Source organism: Physella acuta, unplaced genomic scaffold (assembly GCF_028476545.2).
Source record: "Physella acuta isolate Inbredline_101_S28 unplaced genomic scaffold, ASM2847654v3 ptg001335l, whole genome shotgun sequence".
Lineage (NCBI taxonomy): Eukaryota > Metazoa > Mollusca > Gastropoda > Physidae > Physella > Physella acuta.
In genome coordinates this window covers 12,807-35,000 of record NW_026732850.1, presented here as the reverse complement: position 1 = coordinate 35,000, position 22,194 = coordinate 12,807, and the positions used below count along the sequence as shown (strand labels likewise).

Here is a 22,194-nt window from a genome sequence, read left to right as displayed (position 1 = left end):
ACGTCCTGTAAGGGTGAAGGTCAGTGGTGAGGGGGGCAGTCGTTAGAGGTCAAGGTTAAAGGTCAAGGGTGGGGTGGGTTTGATGTTGTGTAAGGTTAGGATTTAAAGTTTTTAAGCGTTAGAAGTTAAAACTTTAGGATAAAACTTAACAATCCTACAACTCTTATTATACAAAACCGCTACCAAAACAGTAATCCCATACCTATACCATTGTTTGACAATAGTCCCAAACAGTTTCAAAACACCTTCACAGCGAGTAGCGACCCCTAACCCCTACAACCAGTACAACCCAACCCCTGACAAAACGCACAATCCCCGAACCCTAGAAATAGCACAACCCCACCCCTACAAACAGCACAATCCCAACCCATGTTAAAAGCACAACTCTCGACCCTCTTCATTCATCATCACCTACCTCCTCTCCAATCCTTTGAGCTGGGTCCGTCCACTGTTTTTTGTGTAGCTGTCGTTGCGTGTACCGTCGTCATAAGGGCTGTAGACAAAAAAAAAAATAAAGTACACCTCACACGACACCATCAACAGCACACACGCCGCCATCAACAGCACACACGACACCATCAACAGCACACACGACACCATCAACACCACACACGACACCATCAACACCACACATGACACCATCAACACCACACACGACACCATCAACACCACACACGACACCATCAACACCACACACGACACCATCAACACCACACATGACACCATCAACACCACACACGACACCATCAACACCACACACGACACCATCAACACCACACACGACACCATCAACACCACACATGACACCATCAACAGCACACACGACACCATCAAACCACACACGACACCATCAACAGCACACACGACACCATCAACACCCACACTACACATGACACCATCAACACCACACACGACACCATCAACAGCAGACACGACACCATCAACACCACACACGACGACATCAGCTGTACGTTAGATGAAGTACATCTCACACGACACCATCAACGGTAAGTTTATCTAGCAGGGTAATGTAATACTAGCACTCTTTACTAAAGTTAATGTTGTAGTGTCACTAGTAATGTAAGTGTGACGTTTTGATAGAGAGTAAACCTGCAAGTTAGATTTACGCCTAGTTTTATCTAACTTCGAGCATTTCAGATATATGGGAAGTGGGGGGGGGGGGGGGGGGGGACTTTGAAATAAAGTACTGAAACCAATAGCTACAGGCTAGAATTAATTCGGTTGGTAGTCTCAGTTGTCCAAAACAATTACCTGCACTTTAAGTAGGGTTTTCATGAATAAACATTGTATTTCTATGCCTATCGGTCCCTGAATTTTAAAATATGTTTAAGTGGAATACCTAACTTCGTTAATTTACATAAAAAAATAAAAAGTATACCTTCCACACATAAAACAAACATCGTTCCGTTTAAAAAGCCTCACAAAAAAGCAGCAAACAGCCTCTCCAAAGCCTCCCTACAAACACCCACCACCCTCCCTACAAACATCCACCACCCTCCCTACAAACATCCACAAACCTCCCTACAAACATCCACCACCCTCCCTACAAACTTCTACCACCCTCCCTACAAACATCCAGCACCCCCTTCCTACAAACATCCACCACCCTCCCTACAAACATCCACCACCCTCCCTACAAACTTCTACCACCCTCCCTACAAACATCCAGCACCCCCTTCCTACAAACATCCACCACCCTCCCTACAAACATCCACCACCCTCCCTACAAACTTCTACCACCCTCCCTACAAACATCCAGCACCCCCTTCCTACAAACATCCACCACCCTCCCTACAAACATCCACCACCCTCCCTACAAACATCCACCATCCCTACAAACATCCACCACCCTCCACACAAACATCCACCACCCTCACTACACACATCCACCGTCCACTCTACAAATATCCACCACCCTCCCTACAAACATCCACCACCCTCCCTACACACATCCACCACCCCCTCCCTACAAACATCCACCACCCTCCCTACAAATATCCACCACCCTCCCTACAAACATCCACCACCCTCCCTACAAACATCCACCACTCTCCCTACCAACATCCACCACTCTCCCTACACCCCTCCATACAAACATCCACCACCCTCCCTACAAACATCCACCACCCTCCCTACAAACATCCACCAACCTCCCTACACCCCTCCATACACACATCCACCACCCTCCACACAAACATCCACCACCCTCCCTACAAACATCCACCACCCTCCCTACAAACATCCACCACCCTCCAGACAAACATCCACCACCCTCCCTACAAACATCCACCACCCTCCCTACAAACATCCACCACCCTCTCTACAAACATCCACCACCCTCCATAAAAACATCCACCACCCTCCCTACAAACTTCTACCACCCTCCCTACAAACATCCACCACCCCTTCCCTACACACATCCAGCACCCCCTCACTACAAACATCCACCACCCTCCCTACAAACATCCACCACCCTCCCTACACACATCCACCGTCCACTCTACAAATATCCACCACCCTCCCTGCAAACATCCACCACCCTCCCTACAAACATCCACCACCCTCCCTACACACATCCACCGTCCACTCTACAAATATCCACCACCCTCCCTACAAACATCAACCACCCTCCCTACACACATCCGCCACCCTCCCTACAAACATCCACCACCCTTCCTACAAACATCCACCACCCTCCCTACAAACATCCACCACCCTCCCTACAAACATCCACCACCCTCGCTACACACATCCACCACCCCCTCCCTACCCTCCACGATGCCGAAGTTGTCGTGTATGACTTTAGCCAGAGGCGCCAGACAGTTGGTGGTGCACGAGGCGTTGCTGAGCACGTTGATGTTGGCGCTGTAGGTCTCATGGTTCACCCCCATCACAAACATCGGGGCGTCTGCTGACGGCGCGGAGATGATCACCTTTTTGGCCCCTCCCTGGGGAAAATTTAAAATCAATTATAAATTCACCACCTACATGATTTTTAAAAATTCAATTATTAATTTACTTTCTGCTAATAAATATACTTCAAAATTATACAAATAGAAGATTTAATTATTTTTTTTGGATAAATAGGAAAAAAACTCCGATGAAAGAGAGTATTGCCCCTTGACTAAAACAAACGATTAGGTGAGATTTCTTAATCCCCGAACCCGCTACTTAACACCAGGAAGATCTCAGGGCGATTTGAAATTGTCATCGACCCATAACCTTGACCTGTGGTGTCTCTGTCCCCTCAGACAAAGACACTCTCACGGGTCTATTTTTAGATAGACTAGCGATTAGGTGAGATAATTAATTGGTTCAGGGTTATTAGTACTTCATCATAAGTAGATCAAATAAAAAAAAATTTTGCTATACAGCTCATAAATAACCATAACCCCGGCTCCCAAGTTACCCGCCATGCGCTCTCACCTGACTTTCCCTGTGTTTGCATAATCTGCTTTACGGCGGCTCTGGTGTCACAATAATTGTGACTCCTATACCACATTAACTGCTACTCATATACCTCATTAGCTGAAACTCACATGCCACACTAGCTGTGACTCTTAAACCACCTAGCTGTGACTCCTATACCACACTAGCTGTAACTCCTATACCACACTAACTGTGACGCCTATACCACATTAACTGTGACTTCTATTCCTCATTAGCTGTGACTCCTATACCACACTAGCTGCTACGCCAACATCTCACTAACTGTGACACCTATACCACACTAGCTGTGACTCTACCACACAAACTGTGACACCTATACCACACTAGCTGTGACTCTACCACACAAACTGACTCCTATGCCACACTAACCACTACGTCAACATCACATAAATTGTGAATTCTAACTGGTATTCATATACAATGCTAAACTATGACTCCTATAATTTATACTCCTATACCTAAATAACTGACTCCTTTCCAACACTCGCCGTGGCGTCGAAATCACGCCTACGTTACCCTATTGGAGGTTTCTACACCACACTAATAACGACTCTGTCCTACTTGTGACTCTTATTCCACACTAACTACAGCTCAACAACATCTACTGCTCCCAGTAACCCTAAATACGGATAACAAGCCAACCCCAACCCCAACCCCAATCCCCCAACCCCTACTCCTCAAAAGTAGAGCAGTTAACACGACTAAATCTTAACTCGTCTAAATCTCCTCATTTAAATCAGGTTACCGACCCTGTCCTTTTATAGCTAATTAATTCAGTCCGCTCATTAATTCAGTCCGCTCATTAATTCAGTATTGACACTTTAACTAGACACTGTCTCAGTTCAAAATTGAAGGTCTAAATATGTTTCACCGCCCGGGGGAGGGGGGGGGGATCATACTGAAGGTCGTCAAGCGTTTTTTTTTAAAAAAAAAACTTTATAAAAATTAAAATCCGTTCATAATTTAACATCAACAATGGCTGCTGAAATAAGATGACGGATTAACTCGTTTGAATATATTTGCAGGTTATTTTAATTTAAAAAATTACAAAATTTCATTAACTGTTCATTGATTATTTGAAAATTAGAAAGGTATTTAAATTATAGGAAATTTACAAGACAGCGGAATAAGTTCATTAGCTGTAAGTTATTTTATTTGTGTTCTGTGGTCGAGGTTTGAAAATAATGAATGTAGAGCCACATTATTATCGGGCAGAATAGTTTCACTAGACTCAACTAGACTGACAGGCTGTATTTCACGTACAGGACTGTGAGACACATAGTTCTAGACTAATCTAGACAGATGTGTCTTCTTCTTCTTCGTTCTTAATTTAGTGTTCGAAGGTATCCCCTACAACACAATTAAGCGTTACGTGTCAACTGGTTATGCGCCATTGAGGCCATTGATTCTGATTTCAGCCTGCTTTTCTTTTTGGATTTGCTTCCATAGCCTTTGTTCATCCAAAAAAAAACTACAAACAGGTTGTCTCCCCTAGAAGAGGGGCTGTCCCCAACTAACGAGCCTCATCTGCCCGAGGGTTCGAACTCGAGACTTTTCGATTTTACCGACTCGACCACGCCGACACATATAGATGAATCTCAAACGTTGTAGAGATATAATGGTTACAAGATGGAAGATAGCAAGATAGGCAGAAAAAAACAAATAAGGTAGACAAACAAGACAGACAGACAGACAAGACAGACAGACAGACACACAGACACACAGCCAACAAGACAGACAGACAGACGGACCAACAAGACAGACAGACAGACCAATAAGACAGAGAGACAGACAGACCAATAAGACAGACAGCCAACAAGACAGACAGACAAACCAACAAGACAGACAGCCGGGACCAACAAGACAGACTGACAAACAAGACCAACAAGAGAGACATACAGACAGCCAACAAGACAGACAGACATCCAACAAGACAGACAGACAGACCAACAAGACAGACAGACAGCCAACAAGACAGACAGACAGACAGCCAACAAGACAGACAGACAGACCAACAAGACAGACAGACAGACAACAAGACAGACAGACAGACAGACAACAAGACAGACAGACATCCAACAAGACAGACAGACAGACCAACAAGACAGACAGACAGACAACAAGACAGACAGACAGACAACAAGACAGACAGACATCCAACAAGACAGACAGACAGACCAACAAGACAGACAGACAAACAGATTAGACCAACAAGACAGACAGACAAGACAGACAAGACCAACAAGACAGACAGCCGTGACCAACACCATGTCTCACCTTGAGATGCTCCTCAGCCTTCTCTAGAGTGGTGAAAGCCCCCGACGACTCGACCACGTAGTACACGTCGTTCTCCCCCCACGGGATCTGGGCGGGGTCCTTCTCATTGGTCACCTTGATCTCCTGGGCGTCCACCACCAGCTTGTCCTTGGAGAAGCTCACCTCCCCGGGGTACGTCCCGTGGGTCGAGTCGTATCTGTAAACGATAGGTCAAGGTCATAATGTTGCTCGTGATCTTGGAGGTTAAACATGGCTGAGGGTTCTAAGTTGTAAGTAGCCAGTGTAGAGTGCAGGGAAGCTAACCTCAAATTCCAGATTCTGTAGGAAGTCCCTGAGTCCACTCAGCTCTATTGGATACCTGACTCACGTTATGGAAACTCAAGACGGCTGGGTATAAAGCTTAGCAATTTATAAATTCGTACAAAAAAACAGGTACACTCTATTTCACCTGCCCTACTGACCGTCAGATACGACAGGGTAACTAAGTTCTATAGCTTACTGCTTAGGTAGTTAATCCTGGTATAATCAACAGCGTCATTTAACGACCAACAGACCGCCGAAATAATGTATCCCGATAAAAAGCTCCCTATCAACTAGACATCGACTCTTGACAAATAGGGCCCGTCAGTTTACAATCTTGATTGAAGTTATTCCATTCAGGTGAAATAGCGGATGGTATTTTATTCCCCTTCTGGCCACACTATCCTATGAATTTATTTTACCTGTATTTAGTTTGAGATACCAATTAGACTGTTGGAAACTAGGACGTAAGCTAAGCTATCTAGGGAATTATATTAGTGCGGGTTTGAGGCTAAAAACAACGCCATTCAAATACAAAATACTAACATTTAAAACTTGATTCTAGATCTAGTTCAACCTGCACAAACGAAAACGGACAATTATTGGTTAATGCTATTAATTAATTACTTAATTATTCTTTATGTGTTTCTGTTAATCGTCTATTAAAGTTTTGGATTTCTTCAAGTTTATGTGTGGTTGATCTTTGATGGATCTAGATTTACATATATTGTTGTTGGTTAAAATTGCCCAAGTCATTAATACTTTGTAAATAAATGCTTAAGACATTCACCGAAAATATCCGTTGTATGTAGATCTAGATTATATGTCAGAATTAAAAAAAAAGATTTCGACTTCATGTTTGTTCAATGACACTTGTCTAAAGCTAGACCTAGCTGCATTCTTGAACACACAGAATTTAGATCTACTTGAACATGTAGACCATGTCCAATGACACTTGTCTAGACCTGGCTGGATTCTTGGACACACTGAACTTACTTGAACATCTAGATCTAGACCATGTCTAATGACATTTGTCTAGATCTAGCTGAATTTTTAGACACAGAACTTACTTGAACATGTAGACCATGTCCAATGACACTTGTCTAGACCTAGTTGAATTCTTGCAAACACAGTACTTACTTGAACATGTAGACCATGTCTGATGACACTTGCCTAGACCTGACTAAACCTAGACCTAGCTGGATTCTTGGACATAAAGAACTTACTTGAACATGTAGACCATGTCTAATGACACTTGCCTAGACCTGACTAAAGCTAGACCTAGCTGAATTCTTGGGCATACTGAACTTACTTGAACATGTAGACCATGTACTCCAGGTTAATGAAGGGGTCGTTAATGAGGGCAATGGTCACCCCTTTAGCCAAGGCTGCCCGCATCACAATACGGCCGATCCGGCCAAATCCGTTGATGCCGATTTTAAAACTCATTTTCTACAAGTTGAGCGGCACCACCATTCAGCTTACACGGACTGTTTGTTTTGTTTTTCTTAGCGACGGGCCATTTCCTGTGACGTCATATAAAAGGTTGAGTGTGTATTTTTTAGGCCTAGAAAGTTTAGAGATTATGGAATGTTATTTTTGCTTTTTGATATTTTGTCCTGTCATGTAGGTATTTTAGAGCGGACGACTGCTAACCCGAAAGTCTCGAGTTCGAATCCGTGTTCAAATCTTTAAAATGTTCTTGAGTCCACCCAGTTTTGATGGGTACATAATTCATGTTGGGGAAAGTAATTACCGCTTGGCATAGTGCTGACCACACTATCACTTCATATGCCGAGGTAATAGTAACAGGTGAACTCTATCGTACACGGCATGCCAACAAAACACTATCCTACACGACAACAATACGCTATCCTACACGACGGAAAAGACTATCCTACACGACGGAAAAGACTATCCTACACGACGGAAAATGCTATCCTACACCAGAGGCGTAGCGAGGGGGGTGCGGACCGCACCGGGTGACACCATTTAGGGGGGGGGGGGTGACACCAAGGCAAAAAATAGTAACATATATAGAGAAAAATTTGAGGGGGGGGGTGCAAATCGAAAGTTCGAGGAGGGGAGGGGGGGGGGGTGCAAATCGAATATTGAAAGTTTGTCCCCGGGAAGAGTCGCTACGCCTCTGTCCTACACGACGGAAAATTCTATCGTACACGACAACAAACGCTATCCTACACCACAACCAACTCCATCCTACGAAAATGTCATCACATACCAGTTATCAGGCAAGATACACAGGGACCGTAATCGCGTTTCCCCCCCCCCCCCCCCCCCAAAAGTTGACTTTTCCTGACGTGTAGTTATGGCAACATAAAATCTTCCACTCAAGGTTTCACCTGTGTTAGTAGATCTACTAAATTATGAATGCGTAACACAGAGTTAGGCTATATTTACTCAGAAGGAATTATAATAAATCTGGTAAAATAGTAATTTTAAGAATGTCACGAATTTATCTAAAGTAGCTCTGCTATCCAAAACATTACCCAAGGCTTTGGTCTAACTTAAGAATAAATCTACTTCCGTTTTTAAAAATGCACGTTTGTCTGTCCGTTTGTCCGCGTGTCCATCTGTAAACACGATAGCTTGATTACCATTTCAACTAGGTTGACGAAAGTTCATATGTAAGTATTACATAACATTTGAAGTATTATTTCAACTGGCGCTTACTGCTCTTGCACTCTTTCCGATTCCTCAAAAAAAAAAAAAAAAAAACCCTCAATATTTCTTTAGGAAGTACTACTTTTCTGCTCTACTATACTCACCTTTTGCGTTTATTTTTCGGCATGATTCTGTTCTTTATACAAACTTGAGTATTAAAAAAAACTATTTTAAAAATGTCTATAGCCCTGGAGGTACCGGCCCCTACTGTTACATAAGAATATACGAGAAAGGTTAGAGAAGATACCTCCAGCTTAAATTAAATGTACTAGAGTCAGACAAAAGGATCGACTTTATGGTCTACCATAAAGAAGGGCTAAGCAGTAAGACAGTGTTTCGTAGCTGAGTTATAATGTTACATCTATATGTTAGTATAAGTCTTGTTTTGTGTGGTATCTACCTCAGAATTTTTCTAGAATCCTATTCTTCAGACAACCTTCCTACAAAAGAACTACAATCCCATTGCTTAAATTCCCAAACCCTATTGACGCCACGCAGCTACGACGACATTTAGATCCCCCTCTCTAATTAGCCCTGCTCATTACTTCAGCTTCTAACCGTATCTATCTCCCCCGTACACAAACAAACCTCTGGCTGGGTGGGAGGACGGGGTTGTAAGCAAACTTTTCCTTTCTTGACTCGTAGCTCGTTGACATTCTCCCGAGTTAAATGCGGAGTTTGACGCATTTTGCGCGGAGTTAGCGCAATCAAAGGCAACGTGAATTGTGTTTGTTATCGGGGTGTTGTTGTGCGCGAGGCAGCGTCTGTCGATGGTGCCGTCGTCTGGTTTTACCGGCGAGGGTCGCAGACATGCCGGCCGTTGGGATTCCAGAGCGGTCAGGTAGCTTAGGTGTGGGTATGGTTGATGGGTAGGACACAGGTAGACTAGGTGTGGGGATGGGTGATACAATGGGGTTTTAACATTACTGGTGTACAGGTTTGGTAGTCTACTTGTGTGTATGTGTGTGTGTGTGTGTGGGGGGGGGGGTGTGTGAGTGTATGGGGGGATGAAGTGGAATAACAGGTAGTAAAACAGTGGAATAATGGAACTGCAGATAAATTAAAAAATGTAACAAGGGAGAATTCTAGAATAAATTTTTAAAAAGTGTATTTATGGAGTTTCGGAATCGTGTGGTATTGGTATAGTGGTAAATTAAAAAATTGGAATAATGAACTTGTCGAACAGAGGGAAGATTTAAAGACGTCTAAAACAGTGAAATCGTAATTAATGTCAGAACAACAATTTATGAACGAGTTAAAATTGCATTGTCTGAAGCCTAAGTTTCGTCCCTAATTTCAGCCCCTATTTTCCGACCCCCTAATGTGTATCCAAAAGCAAGAGTCTACGTCACAACATGGAAATCTGGGATCAGCTTCTCTAAACAACACAAAATGCATGTTTGAAAGGCTACCCATACTCAAGTATGAGAAGAAAAAAAAAACGATTGTCCCATTTATCATGTGTCTGTCATAGTGAACGGACACGCCAGACAATGCCCGGGGGGTGGGGATGAAGGGGTGTATTCTTCCTCTGGAGTCCACTCTAAACCACTGTCTTGATCTCCCAGTCCCTGGGGCCACCCTGGGTGCGCTAATCCCGGGGTGTTCAAAACGTGGGGCCCCTGGCTCAACACGTCAAAACATGTAAGCTCGCGGAGGGCAAAAAAATGCTCAGTCACAACAAGTTGTAACAATACAGGGGAGATGACTGGATAAAGAGGCAACAACAAAGGGGAGATGACTCCTGCATGGAGTTAAATTTTAATACCTGATATTAGCTCCCTTGCATGGCATGAATAGGTTTTGTAGTTTGATTTTTTTTAAAAAGAATTAAGATCTTCGTGTGTGGACGAATTAAATAATACAATACAAACGTGTTTGTGAGTGTTTGTTAAGGCGCCTGTTTGTAAGTTTGTAACAAGATACTGTTGCATTGGAAAGGTCGATACCAAAAGAGTTAACCATCAATAATTTATAAATTTTCGCGGTCTGGGGTTTTAATTAACGATGACGATGTTATATTTGGAGGGGGGAGGAAGGTAATTAACCACTTTAAAAATATTTGGCGAGGGCTCATACATGAGGGCATCTATCATACTATGGGTAAGAGGTCATTCATACGCCACCCTACACTCATTGGGAGGATGGGGGTTTGGACTTAGGTGACGATGGGTTACGGTGCCGGGAGGGTGGGGGATGATATAACTTCGTTGTTTTATAAAGAAGTTTTTGGAACTGAGTTTTGTACACAATTTTTTCAGATTTTTTTTTAAATTGATCGAAATACCTATTTAAAGCTCAGGTAATTCCTAACTCTCTTCGCGATGAAATTCATCAAAGAATGCAAGATAATTAAAACAACTGTTTTGAGATTACCTTTATTATGTAAATTGAGTTAGGTCAAAATGACTTGACGAACCGTCAGATATGGTTGGCCCCAATTGGCGGTATTCTAAAATTATGGGATGGGGTTGGAATTTGGTGACGATAATTTGAGCGAGATGGGTGGGGGGGGGGGGGGGGGCGAGTTTGATGGCTATGTTATGTGATGATATCGGGTAATTAGTTTTGTAAAGTGGACTACATTTTATTGTTAAAACAATGAGAAAAAAACAAACATAAATTTTCTATAGATTTATGGATGTGAAACTGTAAGCGTTGTAACTTGGTGTCTGTTATTTTACAGTTATGTACGTGTGTGTGTGGGGGGGGGGGGGGTGGTATGGTGTGATTTTTTAAGTCAAGGGGTGAGGTGAAAATCTAGAAAAGCATGACGTCATTTATAAACAACTCTTTTTAGAAAAGAAAAATGTATAGATGTTCTACCTAGTGTTGGACTATGCACAAATTATCCGGCTATCATTTCACCAGACCTCATGTTATTTTAAACCCCCGTTGTCACATTTGTTGTTGACAATGTCAAAAAGTCACCAACACTGGCTGGGAAGAGTGATGCACCGCACGCTGAAACCAAACGCCCGCGCTATTTACCCGGCAGTGAACGGAGTCACCGAATCAGTTCCCGGCAACGGGTGGTCCGTGCGAATAGACACTCGTCCAGCCGTGCGAATAGACACTCGTCCAGCTATGGGTGTCACTAATACACAAGTCAGGGCCGTGAATAAACACAGGGGCGATAATAAAACGATTAGGAGATCACCAGTAGCCGTTCCTGTCACAACCCCTGGATCGCCGAGTGGGTCAGGTATGGATTAGGGATGGGTTATGGATTACTTGAGTGTGGATAAAGGGGGATGGGGTGTGGATTACTTGCGCGAACAGGAGACGGAGATTTTGAGATTTGTAAGGGTTGAAGGAGATAAAGGAATGGTTAATGTCGTTGTTTCTCAATCAGTTAATCTGTGTGCCCACTTGTATAGAAACTGTTTGTGTAAGTTATTCACATATTTGTTTACGTTTAATACCTCTTGTTCGCCAATATGCAAATATACTTAGCCATTTTATATGAATTACTAAAACAAAGCAAAAACAACTAACACAACTAATATGACGTACACAAAACCTCCCCCTTTCAACTTATCCACAATGCTATCGAATATTAAATCTTGTATTTTATTTTATGAAATACTAAACATTAGTTTCGTTACATTTTCCTAATTAACTTTCCCCATAAAGTATCTTGTCATAAGACAGGACCCCCCCCCCCCCCCCCACATGCACGAGACGTCATCATGGACTGGCCTTTAGACTGTTTTGCTCTTAATTTGTTTTTAACTGATGGTACTGATTAAATTCCAAGTTTCAGAATTTGAATTGTGTTTGTTTATTTTTTTAAAAAAAAAGTATTTTTTTAATGATGTATGACTGTGTAAAGGGTGAGAGGGGGGGGGGGGGGTCGGCAAAAAAGGCGTAACGTCATTTATAGACCACCCCTCCACCCACTCTCTTAGGTATTTAGACAAAAGCCCGTCACGTATGGAAATCGTGTCCCTATTTAACATCCACCACGGGGCACACAAGAGCAGACTGAGACCCACTGGCATCGTGAATCCAACATGCGTATCTGGAGATCGTAAGCACCGTCCACACGCAAACTGTCTGACTAATTGTGATTGAAGCCTCCGATAATACATGTTGAAGTGTCGTTCAATTCTGGATTAACATACCAGGGTTAGGTTGGTTTAGTGTGACACGACGGTTCCCAAATTAAGCGCACTAGATAAACGCGCAACGGAAAATTGCGCACAAATAAAGTTTGCGTTTTTTTTACTGTGCTTTAATTTCCATGAAGTATTATTGTGCGCTATCTTTAATTGTATTTTTTTTCCGAGGTGCAATTGTTTCTGGGAACCCAAATTATGTTCTTATAACCTATTGAAATGTGGAAAAAAAGAGCAACGGAATTATTTAAAAAATAATTAAACAGGAATGAAGCTATACATTTTCATTATATGACTTAATAGATATGACTTATCCCTCTTGACTCCTAGCGAAGGACAGGGGATCAACCATAAATCCCCGGCTGTTTTTTTTTTCGATCTGTCAAGCAAAGAAGAATCACATCTACATAATCAAACATTTTTCCACGGAGTATGATGAAATTAATGTATATTCGTTTAATTAGTTTGTATTTGTGCATTTTCCGTCTGCGCAATTTTCTGTTTTTCATTTTTCTAGGAACTCTCCTAGGGATCCATGTGGTCTTAATTATTTTCACACTGTGTAGGGTGTAATTATAACTCCTGTGGATTTCTGATGTCTTGGGTTCGATAACATGATATGTCTAAATCTGCGGGTAGCTCCTGAGTTCACTCAGCTCTGATGAGTTCCTGACTAGAGTCTGGGACGAATAGATCAGTCCTAGAATGGTTCCTCGCTTGACTGCAGCACATCTGGTATTCTCAGTGTCATAAAATGTCAGTTATGTGATGTGACCCTAAAATAGGTCACTGTTTTTGGCCATTAGACAAGTTCTCTTCGACTGGCCTTCAGACAAGTTCTCTGCGACTGGCCATCAGACAAGTTCTCTGCGACTGGCCATCAGACAAGTTCTCTTCAACTGGCCATCAGACAAGTTCTCTTCGAGTGGCCATCAGACAAGTTCTCTGCGACTGGCCATCAGACAAGTTCTCTGCGACTGGCCATCAGACAAGTTCTCTTCGAGTGGCCATCAGACAAGTTCTCTGCGACTGGCCATCAGACAAGTTCTCTTCGAGTGGCCATCAGACAAGTTCTCTGCGACTGGCCATCAGACAAGTTCTCTGCAACTGGCCATCAGACAAGTTCTCTTCGAGTGGCCATCAGACAAGTTCTCTGCGACTGGCCATCAGACAAGTTCTCTTCAACTGGCCATCAGACAAGTTCTCTTCGAGTGGCCATCAGACAAGTTCTCTGCGACTGGCCATCAGACAAGTTCTCTGCGACTGGCCATCAGACAAGTTCTCTTCGAGTGGCCATCAGACAAGTTCTCTGCGACTGGCCATCAGACAAGTTCTCTGCGACTGGCCATCAGACAAGTTCTCTTCGAGTGGCCATCAGACAAGTTCTCTGCGACTGGCCATCAGACAAGTTCTCTGCGACTGGCCATCAGACAAGTTCTCTTCGAGTGGCCATCAGACAAGTTCTCTGCGACTGGCCATCAGACAAGTTCTCTGCGACTGGCCATCAGACAAGTTCTCTTCGAGTGGCCATCAGACAAGTTCTCTTCGAGTGGCCATCAGACAAGTTCTCTGCGACTGGCCATCAGACAAGTTCTCTGCGACTGGCCATCAGACAAGTTCTCTTCGAGTGGCCATCAGACAAGTTCTCTGCGACTGGCCATCAGACAAGTTCTCTGCGACTGGCCATCAGACAAGTTCTCTTCGAGTGGCCATCAGACAAGTTCTCTGCGACTGAATATGTGCCGTTTTCTTTTAGTCGTACATTTTAGAGCCTAAATGTTACCCGTTCAGTTTGAAAAAGTTTGTTCCTAAATTTTGATTTGTGTGAATTTAATTTGTAGCCTACAAGATGTAACTATTTTTTTTTTCTTTTTGTGTCGATTAGCCATGTCAACTTTTGTTTTTTGATAGCTTCACTGAGAACAACGATCTATTAAAATGTCTAATCCTTACACAAACCCTAGTCATAAACTATATTTTAAGTGTAGGTCAATGTACCACCCAAACAAATTACCAAAAGCAAATACAGGCTTATAGATTTTCGAAAAGTATGTTTTTGTTCATAATAATGTATTTATAAATATCTTAACTATTATAGTCCTACATGGTTTGGTACTGCAATTAATTTTAAAATTAAAGTTAATATTTAATTAGTAGATGGGCCAAGCCATGGCGGAGGGGGGGGGGGGGGTATAGAGAAAACAGCCGTACGGTTGTACCAAGAGTTTTATGTAGACCACAGGTAGGCCCATATGACTTGACCCACACAACCACTAACGTAGTCGCCAAGTCCTCTCAATTCTATAATCTCCTTCCCATAACGTAAATAAATAAAAAATAAATACTTGGCATATTTCCCCCCTCACGTCATACAAGTCTACTCCACCCACCCCCGTCTTAACTCCTCCCCCTCAACTCCTCCCCAACACCCCCACGATCGCCATTACGTCTCACGCGCCGTTGGTAGATCAGCCACAGCCCCAGACGTTCTGACCGACAGCTGCAGAGCTGTAGAACCAGCGAGCTCTTTAGTCGCGGTCTCATGGTTCCGCCCAGTGCCTCTTCCTGCCAACTGGGACGTTTATTAGCATACATACGGTAGGCCGGAGAATCTAGTCCAGTTTAAACTCACATTCAGATTGTACATTTGTGGTTTGGATGTTGAAACTTTAATAAGTGGTTACATACGATTTGGATAACTACCGACATATTTAAGGTAACGTATAATTAAGTGATATTAAGCATTAGGCCTATAGGCCTACATTGATTTAATGAATAATCATTTTTTTCTAGATATAATAGGCCTAAATCAACACATTAGGCCTATATAGGCCCATTAATGAGCGAAAATATTTTTCAACTAGCACACAATAATTCAGTAAATTAGTTTAACTTTTAAATAATTTGAATCGATATTTTTTTTTTAAATAAACTTATCTAAATACTAAAAATATTTGTTACGAGTCTTCGATTTTTTAAATAGGTATAATTTTTTAACAAAATTACAATTTAAACTACTCCGTTCGAGTATATTATATGAAATAATTTACTCATTAGGTTCGGCAAAGTACTACTTTTGTATCTTTTAAATCTGTTAATTTTCTTTAGTCTCCATTCAAGTTTACAAGTTTCGCGATGTTTTAGTATGCTAAAATGTAGCATATTACATAAACTTTTTGACGTATCGCTTTTACTTTTCATAACGGAGACGTATGCATTCTGCCCGGAGTAATCTTTGCTTAAAATTTGTTTGAAATTGTTCACCGATAATTAAGTCATAACAGATCACCGCGATATCCCATAATTAATGTGAAATTGTACGCTTGGAATTTCGTTCTAAAATTGGCGTAATTAAATGTGTCATTTTGCAACAACCGCCCCCCCCCCCCCCCATCCCTTCTAACAGTATATAAAAAAACAATGAGCAGATAATTAAGTCTCTATGTTAAAATATGGAGAGATAACCTTTCCCCGCCCTGCCTCCCCCCCCCCCCCCACTACTCAAGTGATTTTATCAATTCATAAAAACTTTGACTGTGTCAAACCTTGACACATTTATGTCTTCGCCAGAGTCAATTTCCTGTTAAAAAAGCTATCACACCAATAAAAAATGTCCGTAACGGAACAATTAATTTGAAATTAATCTCCTTAGAATATGTGCACTTAGAGAATTGGCTGGGCGGCTTAGTCGTCCTTAGAAGCCGGGGTCAAACTGCAACTATATATGGGCCCGGGGACAGGGTCTAGGGGTGTTTCTTGTGGGAGGGAACAGCGGACTAACGAACGTCATTCCGATAAGTTCGATATTCTATGGATTGCTTTTTTTTTGTGTGCGTAAAGGATCAGGGTTTTTTTTTAGACTTTTACTTTTTTCTTGAGAGGGGGCGAAAATTGGTAAAACTATATTTTCTATGTAAATTTAAGGTAAGGGATGGTTTAGTAAATAATGGTAATGGACTGAAGTAAATGACTATGAGGTGAGGGACTGAGGTAAGTGACTTAGTGAGTGCTAGAGCTAAGATTGCGTTCTTTTATACAGCACTTTATATTGAACTTAAGCATGTTAAATTGTGGAGTGTTTTCTAAGTCCATACTTAATTTTATGGACACGCAAAATTCACAAATATAGTTTAGTCACGTAAAATCACTTTGATAATGTTTTTGCCGATTTTACTAAGTTTGCCTACTTCTTTGGACTATTTGCCTAAGTTTGCCTAAAGTTTTGGCCACTTTGCTTTACTCGGCGTAATGTTTTGGCCACTTTGCTTAACTCGGCGTAATGTTTTGGGCACTCTGCTGAACTTGACCTACAGTTTTGGCCACTTTGCTTAACTCTGAGTAATGTTTTGGCCACTTTTCTCAACTTGACCTACAGTTTTGGCCACTTTGCTTAACTCAGCGTAATGTTTTGGCCACTTTTTTCAACTCGACGTAACGTTTTGGCCACAATTGCCACAATGTGACTTAGTTTACCTAATGATTTGGCCACTCTGCCTAAAATGTCCTTTTTTGTCCACTCAGTTTAAGTTGCCCTGTTTTGGCCACTCTCGTTCACCTGTTTCTCCCCCCCCCCCCCCTTTGGTAGAGGCACGCGCTGGGCCAACAAGTCGCTAATCTCGTTAAGATAGCATCCCAGCTTGTTGATTTCGTTAAAATGTTATTTCAGCGTGGGTCGCCCTGGCCTTAAATAGAAATAATACGGGCAGAGTCGGTCTAATATTCATGGCTTGAGACTACATACCTACAGGGACGGGTGGGTGAGAGGGGGGGGGGGGGGGGCGAGGGGCTTCGGTTAGTCTATGCAAGATTTTACAAAAATAAAATTTAAAAAAAAAACCGTGTATAACATTGTATAGGTCATGCTGATCTTTAATTTCATACACAACATATCAGTTCAGCGACATATTCTACAGTAGATTGCATTTAAATCAGCCCCCCCCACCCGCTCACTTCTTACAGCAAGGCGACTATCACCGTCCAACATTTACAAACAAAAAAGTTACGTTTAATATCAAAACAAACTATGTAATAAAATTATAAAAAGCACCAGCGCAACAGTAAACAGATAGTAAATTATTTTTTAATGCAAAGTAAATGCTTTTGGAAAAATAATTATTCAGCGTATTATTGATTGCGTTTTAGAGGTTGCTTTCAGCTAATTTGTACACATTCTAAATTCTAAATTTTAAAATAGAGTCCAAAAATATGTTTAAAAAAAAATAGGGTCAGCTTCTTGGTAATTATACCTAGGTTCAATAGGACAAAAATGGATTAGAATTCACCTGTTTCTGTGACCTCGACATACGAGAGGTAGTAAAGTCAGTTCCATGTCCAATGGTCTTTCCCTCCCCGTCCGAGATGGGTGGACTTAGTGACGTCCTACCGATTCAAATTAGAGGCAATCGGATGAGCAATTGTACGCCCTGAGGCTCTACCTCACAATTACGCAGCTCTAATCGGTACGCAAAAATATTTTGGGCGTCAGTATTTGTAAGCTGAAACACATTTGCCTTATATTTTAACATAACAATATTCGTTGTGTGCACACAAGAACGTGTGGATATAATATATATATATATATATATATATATATATATATATATATACATATATATATATATATACATATATATATATACATATATATATATATATGTTTTAATCGCAGTCCCTTAACGTTCACCTAATTCTCCAAATGTTAAATATGTCTGCCACACGTAAAAAGACTTGTGAATTGACTTGTCCAGTCCCCATTGACCACCACCAGCTAACCGTGAGAGTAATAAATCACACCGCTACACCATTCTACTCAACTATTTTTATGGCTCTTCAAATTTCCACGCACACATACACAAAAAACCAAAACTTTCACGCAAGATTAAGAATACAGAAAAAAATTATTCAAAAAACGAACTAAAACAGAATAATGTACGCATAGAAATAATCCCGTAGACGTATTGACAGCAAGTTTTCGGCGTGAAATTTACGACTTGTGAGACGTCTTTAGCGTGGTTAGCAGACCGTTAAAGAGGGGTTGACGTGTGATTGTTGTTTAGGTGTTCACGCTTTGCTTCTATTTTCACAGGTTGAATACAGTGGTTCAAAAGTACGGAAACCCTTGCGGGTCAAATTTCTTTTTTCATCTTAAATTTGGATTTATAAGCGGTGATTGTATCTAAGTTAACTTCAATTTGAGACTTTATCTAAGCTAGAAGTGAACTAATTTCCTGAAGGATTCTGCAAAGACGATTCAGGATCCAATTCACAACACGTTTTTGTTTTCCTACGGAGTTTATTGCAAGTTTTCGAGTAAGCTTTTTAATGTTGGATAAATTCCCGAGCTTTCCAAAGAGGAAGATCCCTCCCTGAGCATGTTCAGACGTCGGCTGAGGTTACGTCATGAAGGACGTTTGGCCACGTGACAGTCATGCGAGCCGGGGGTCAGAGCGTTGTTCAAGTTGGCTTATTTCTGCTAGCCTGTTCCCAGGTGTGGGCATTTTACGGGTGAGTGGTTTTTAGATCTTCTTCATAATATAGGTGAGTAGTTCACGGGTGATGTGGGTTTTATAGGTGAGTAGTTCACGGGTGGTGTGGGTTTTATAGGTGAGTGGTTCACGGGTGATGTGGGTTTTATAGGTGAGTAGTTCACGGGTGGTGTGGGTTTTATAGGTGAGTAGTTCACGGGTGGTGTGGGTTTTATAGGTGAGTGGTTCACGGGTGGTGTGGGTTTTATAGGTGAGTTCACGGGTGATGTGGGTTTTATAGGTGAGTTCACGGGTGATGTTGGTTTTATAGGTGAGTAGTTCACGGGTGATGTAGGTTTTATAGGTGAGTTCATGGGTGATGTGGGTTTTATAGGTGAATAGTTCACACAACATGTGGGTTTTATAGGTGAGTAGTTCACGGGTGATGTGGATTTTATAGGTGAGTAGTTCACGGGTGGTGTGGGTTTTATAGGTGAGTTCATGGGTGGTATGGGTTTTATAGGTGAGTAGTTCACGGGTGATGTTGGTTTTATAGGTGAATAGTTCACGGGTGATGTAGGTTTTATTGGTGAGTGGTTCACGGCTGATGTAGGTTTTATAGGTGAGTAGTTCACGGGTGATGTTGGTTTTATTGGTGAGTGGTTCACGGCTGATGTAGGTTTTATAGGTGAGTAGTTCATGGGTGATGTTGGTTTTATTCGTGAGTGGTTCACGGCTGATGTAGGTTTTATAGGTGAGTAGTTCACGGGTGGTATGGGTTTTATAGGTGAGTTCATAGGTGGTATGGGTTTTATAGGTGAGTAGTTCACGGGTGGTGTGGGTTTTATAGGTGAGTAGTTCACGGGTGGTGTGGGTTTTATAGGTGAGTAGTTCACGGGTGGTGTGGGTTTTATAGGTGAGTAGTTCACGGGTGATGTTGGTGTTATAGGTGAGTAGTTCACGGGTGGTGTGGGTTTTATAGGTGAGTTCATGGGTGATGTGGGTTTTATAGGTGAGTTCATGGGTGGTATGGGTTTTATAGGTGAGTAGTTCACGGGTGATGTGGGTTTTATAGGTGAGTTCATGGGTGGTATGGGTTTTATAGGTGAGTAGTTCACGGGTGATGTGGGTTTTATAGGTGAGTTCATGGGTGGTATGGGTTTTATTGGTGAGTAGTTCACGGGTGGTGTGGGTTTTATAGGTGAGTAGTTCACGGGTGATGTAGGTTTTATAGGTGAGTAGTTCACTGGACATATGCGTCTTATAGTTGAGATGTTCATGGATCACGTGGGTTTGATAGGTGAGTTGTTAATGGGTCATATGAGTGTTCTGGATGAGTAATATGTGTGGCTGACTTTACACGTAATTAATCTACTAGATTTGGCAGCATTAGATAGGAGAAGGGTCAGGGAAGGTTGGGGCTGCCAGCTTCTATATGGTTTAAGACGCCCTGCAAGATGTGACAAAGTGGGTGGGGATTTAGTTCAGTGACGTTTTGTGATAGCGTCAGCCGCCAGGTGACAAATTTGTGACTGTCGTATATGGGGCATAGGATTTTTTTTCCATTAGAAATAAGAATTAGAATGACATTTTTCTTGGGTTCATCGGTTGGGCAGAGAGTTGGGTTCTGATACACTGACAACATCCGATCATTCTCATCTTGCTGCACATGTGTAGCGACCCCTCCCGGCGCCCTGGGACAAACTTTTAATTTGGCGCCCCCCCCCCATATATTTTTGTATATTTATAATTCAAACCTACAGTTAAAATGAGCCCGGGGACATATGTACCCCCCCCCCCCACTTACGTCGCTACGCCTCTGTCTTGCTGCCTAGACTTTGTGCCTAAAGTTCCAAAGTGCAATCACCCGATGGTTTACCAGATTATGAAGCAGCACATGTAGAAACATATTAACGCTATGTTTACACAAGACACTGTTCCTTTCTAACAAACTTACGATTAGTGACGCATGTTTTGTTTTTAACAGACTCACGTCGAAGGAGTCAATCCTGACGCCAGATTTCCAGAAGATGCGTGACCCTCCCAAGGTCGACGCCGCTGGCCTCTGTAACAGGCTGGGCCTGCACCGGAAACAGAAGAGAATTTGCCGCAAAGGGAAAGGGATGGCGCAAACGTTAGCGGCCGCTACAGGCCTGTCCGCAGAGGAGTGCATGTACCAGTTCCGCTACGAACGCTGGAACTGTTCGCTCGGAAATTACCGGAAAAATATTCTTGAGAAAGGTAAGTAATGTCTGGTGTATTGGCTGGTGGGTTCTTCGTTGATCGGCTGGTGTGGGTGTGGGAGGCGTGGGGGTGTGGGAGGGGCTGGGGTGTGGTGGGGGAGGGGTGTGGGTGTGGGTGTGGTGGGGGATGGGTGTGGGTGTGGTGGGGTGTGGTGCGGGATTAATGCTGTCTTTTGTATTGATTGGTGGGTTCTTCGTTGATCGGCTTGTGTGGGGGAGGGGGATTAAAACCGCGTTTAGTCTGCTAAAGAGATCAATGTATGATCGGCTAGTGTGGATGTGGGTATGATGTGGGTGTGGGTGTGGGATTTAAAACGACGTTTAGTCTGCTAAAGAGATCAATATATAATTGGCTTTGATGTCTTTATACAACCTGAAATATTTTACTAATGTGGTGCGCCGGTGGGGGTGTGGGTGGGGAGCGGTTTGAAATTTGAAGAACGAAAGTCCGAGTCATATTTCTCTAAGCTGTGTTTATTAGCTAAATGGATTATTTGCTCAAGAGATTATAGATCAGATGACTTGCGCTAAAAATAATTTTATGTTCCATTGCGCCCTCGCTTATTTTGGGACTCGTTCGCGATTTGCATTTTTAGGGGAGTTAGCTCTTGTGATGAGGGCATGCTTGGATATCAA

General features: G+C 42.4%; 1 protein-coding gene and 1 long non-coding RNA gene across 3 annotated transcripts in view; one reads left to right on the top strand and one right to left on the bottom strand.

The window, feature by feature from the left end:
* The window catches only part of LOC131958560 (glyceraldehyde-3-phosphate dehydrogenase), a 10,233-nt gene extending 2,662 nt beyond the window's left edge, over positions 1-7,571 (bottom strand). The window contains exons 1-5 of one of the 2 annotated variants that reach the window (XM_059323647.1): positions 7,361-7,571; positions 5,749-5,944; positions 2,792-2,969; positions 416-493; positions 1-5 (exon numbers count right to left, since the gene is read on the bottom strand). The exon at positions 1-5 is cut by the window's left edge and continues 154 nt beyond it. In XM_059323647.1, the coding sequence (XP_059179630.1) occupies positions 1-5; positions 416-493; positions 2,792-2,969; positions 5,749-5,944; positions 7,361-7,497 (594 nt within the window). In that variant the 5' untranslated portion in view covers positions 7,498-7,571. Of the gene's footprint in view, positions 6-415; positions 494-2,791; positions 2,970-5,748; positions 5,945-6,974; positions 6,998-7,360 lie in introns of those variants that run through there. The other variant, XM_059323648.1, reaches the window with a different exon arrangement.
* Positions 7,572-15,379: 7,808 nt separating this feature from the next.
* On the top strand, positions 15,380-21,551 carry LOC131958559 (uncharacterized). Its single transcript, XR_009389252.1, has 3 exons — positions 15,380-15,567; positions 18,937-19,355; positions 21,303-21,551. It is a non-coding gene; the product is annotated as an uncharacterized LOC131958559 (long non-coding RNA).
* The last annotated feature ends 643 nt before the right edge of the window (positions 21,552-22,194 follow it).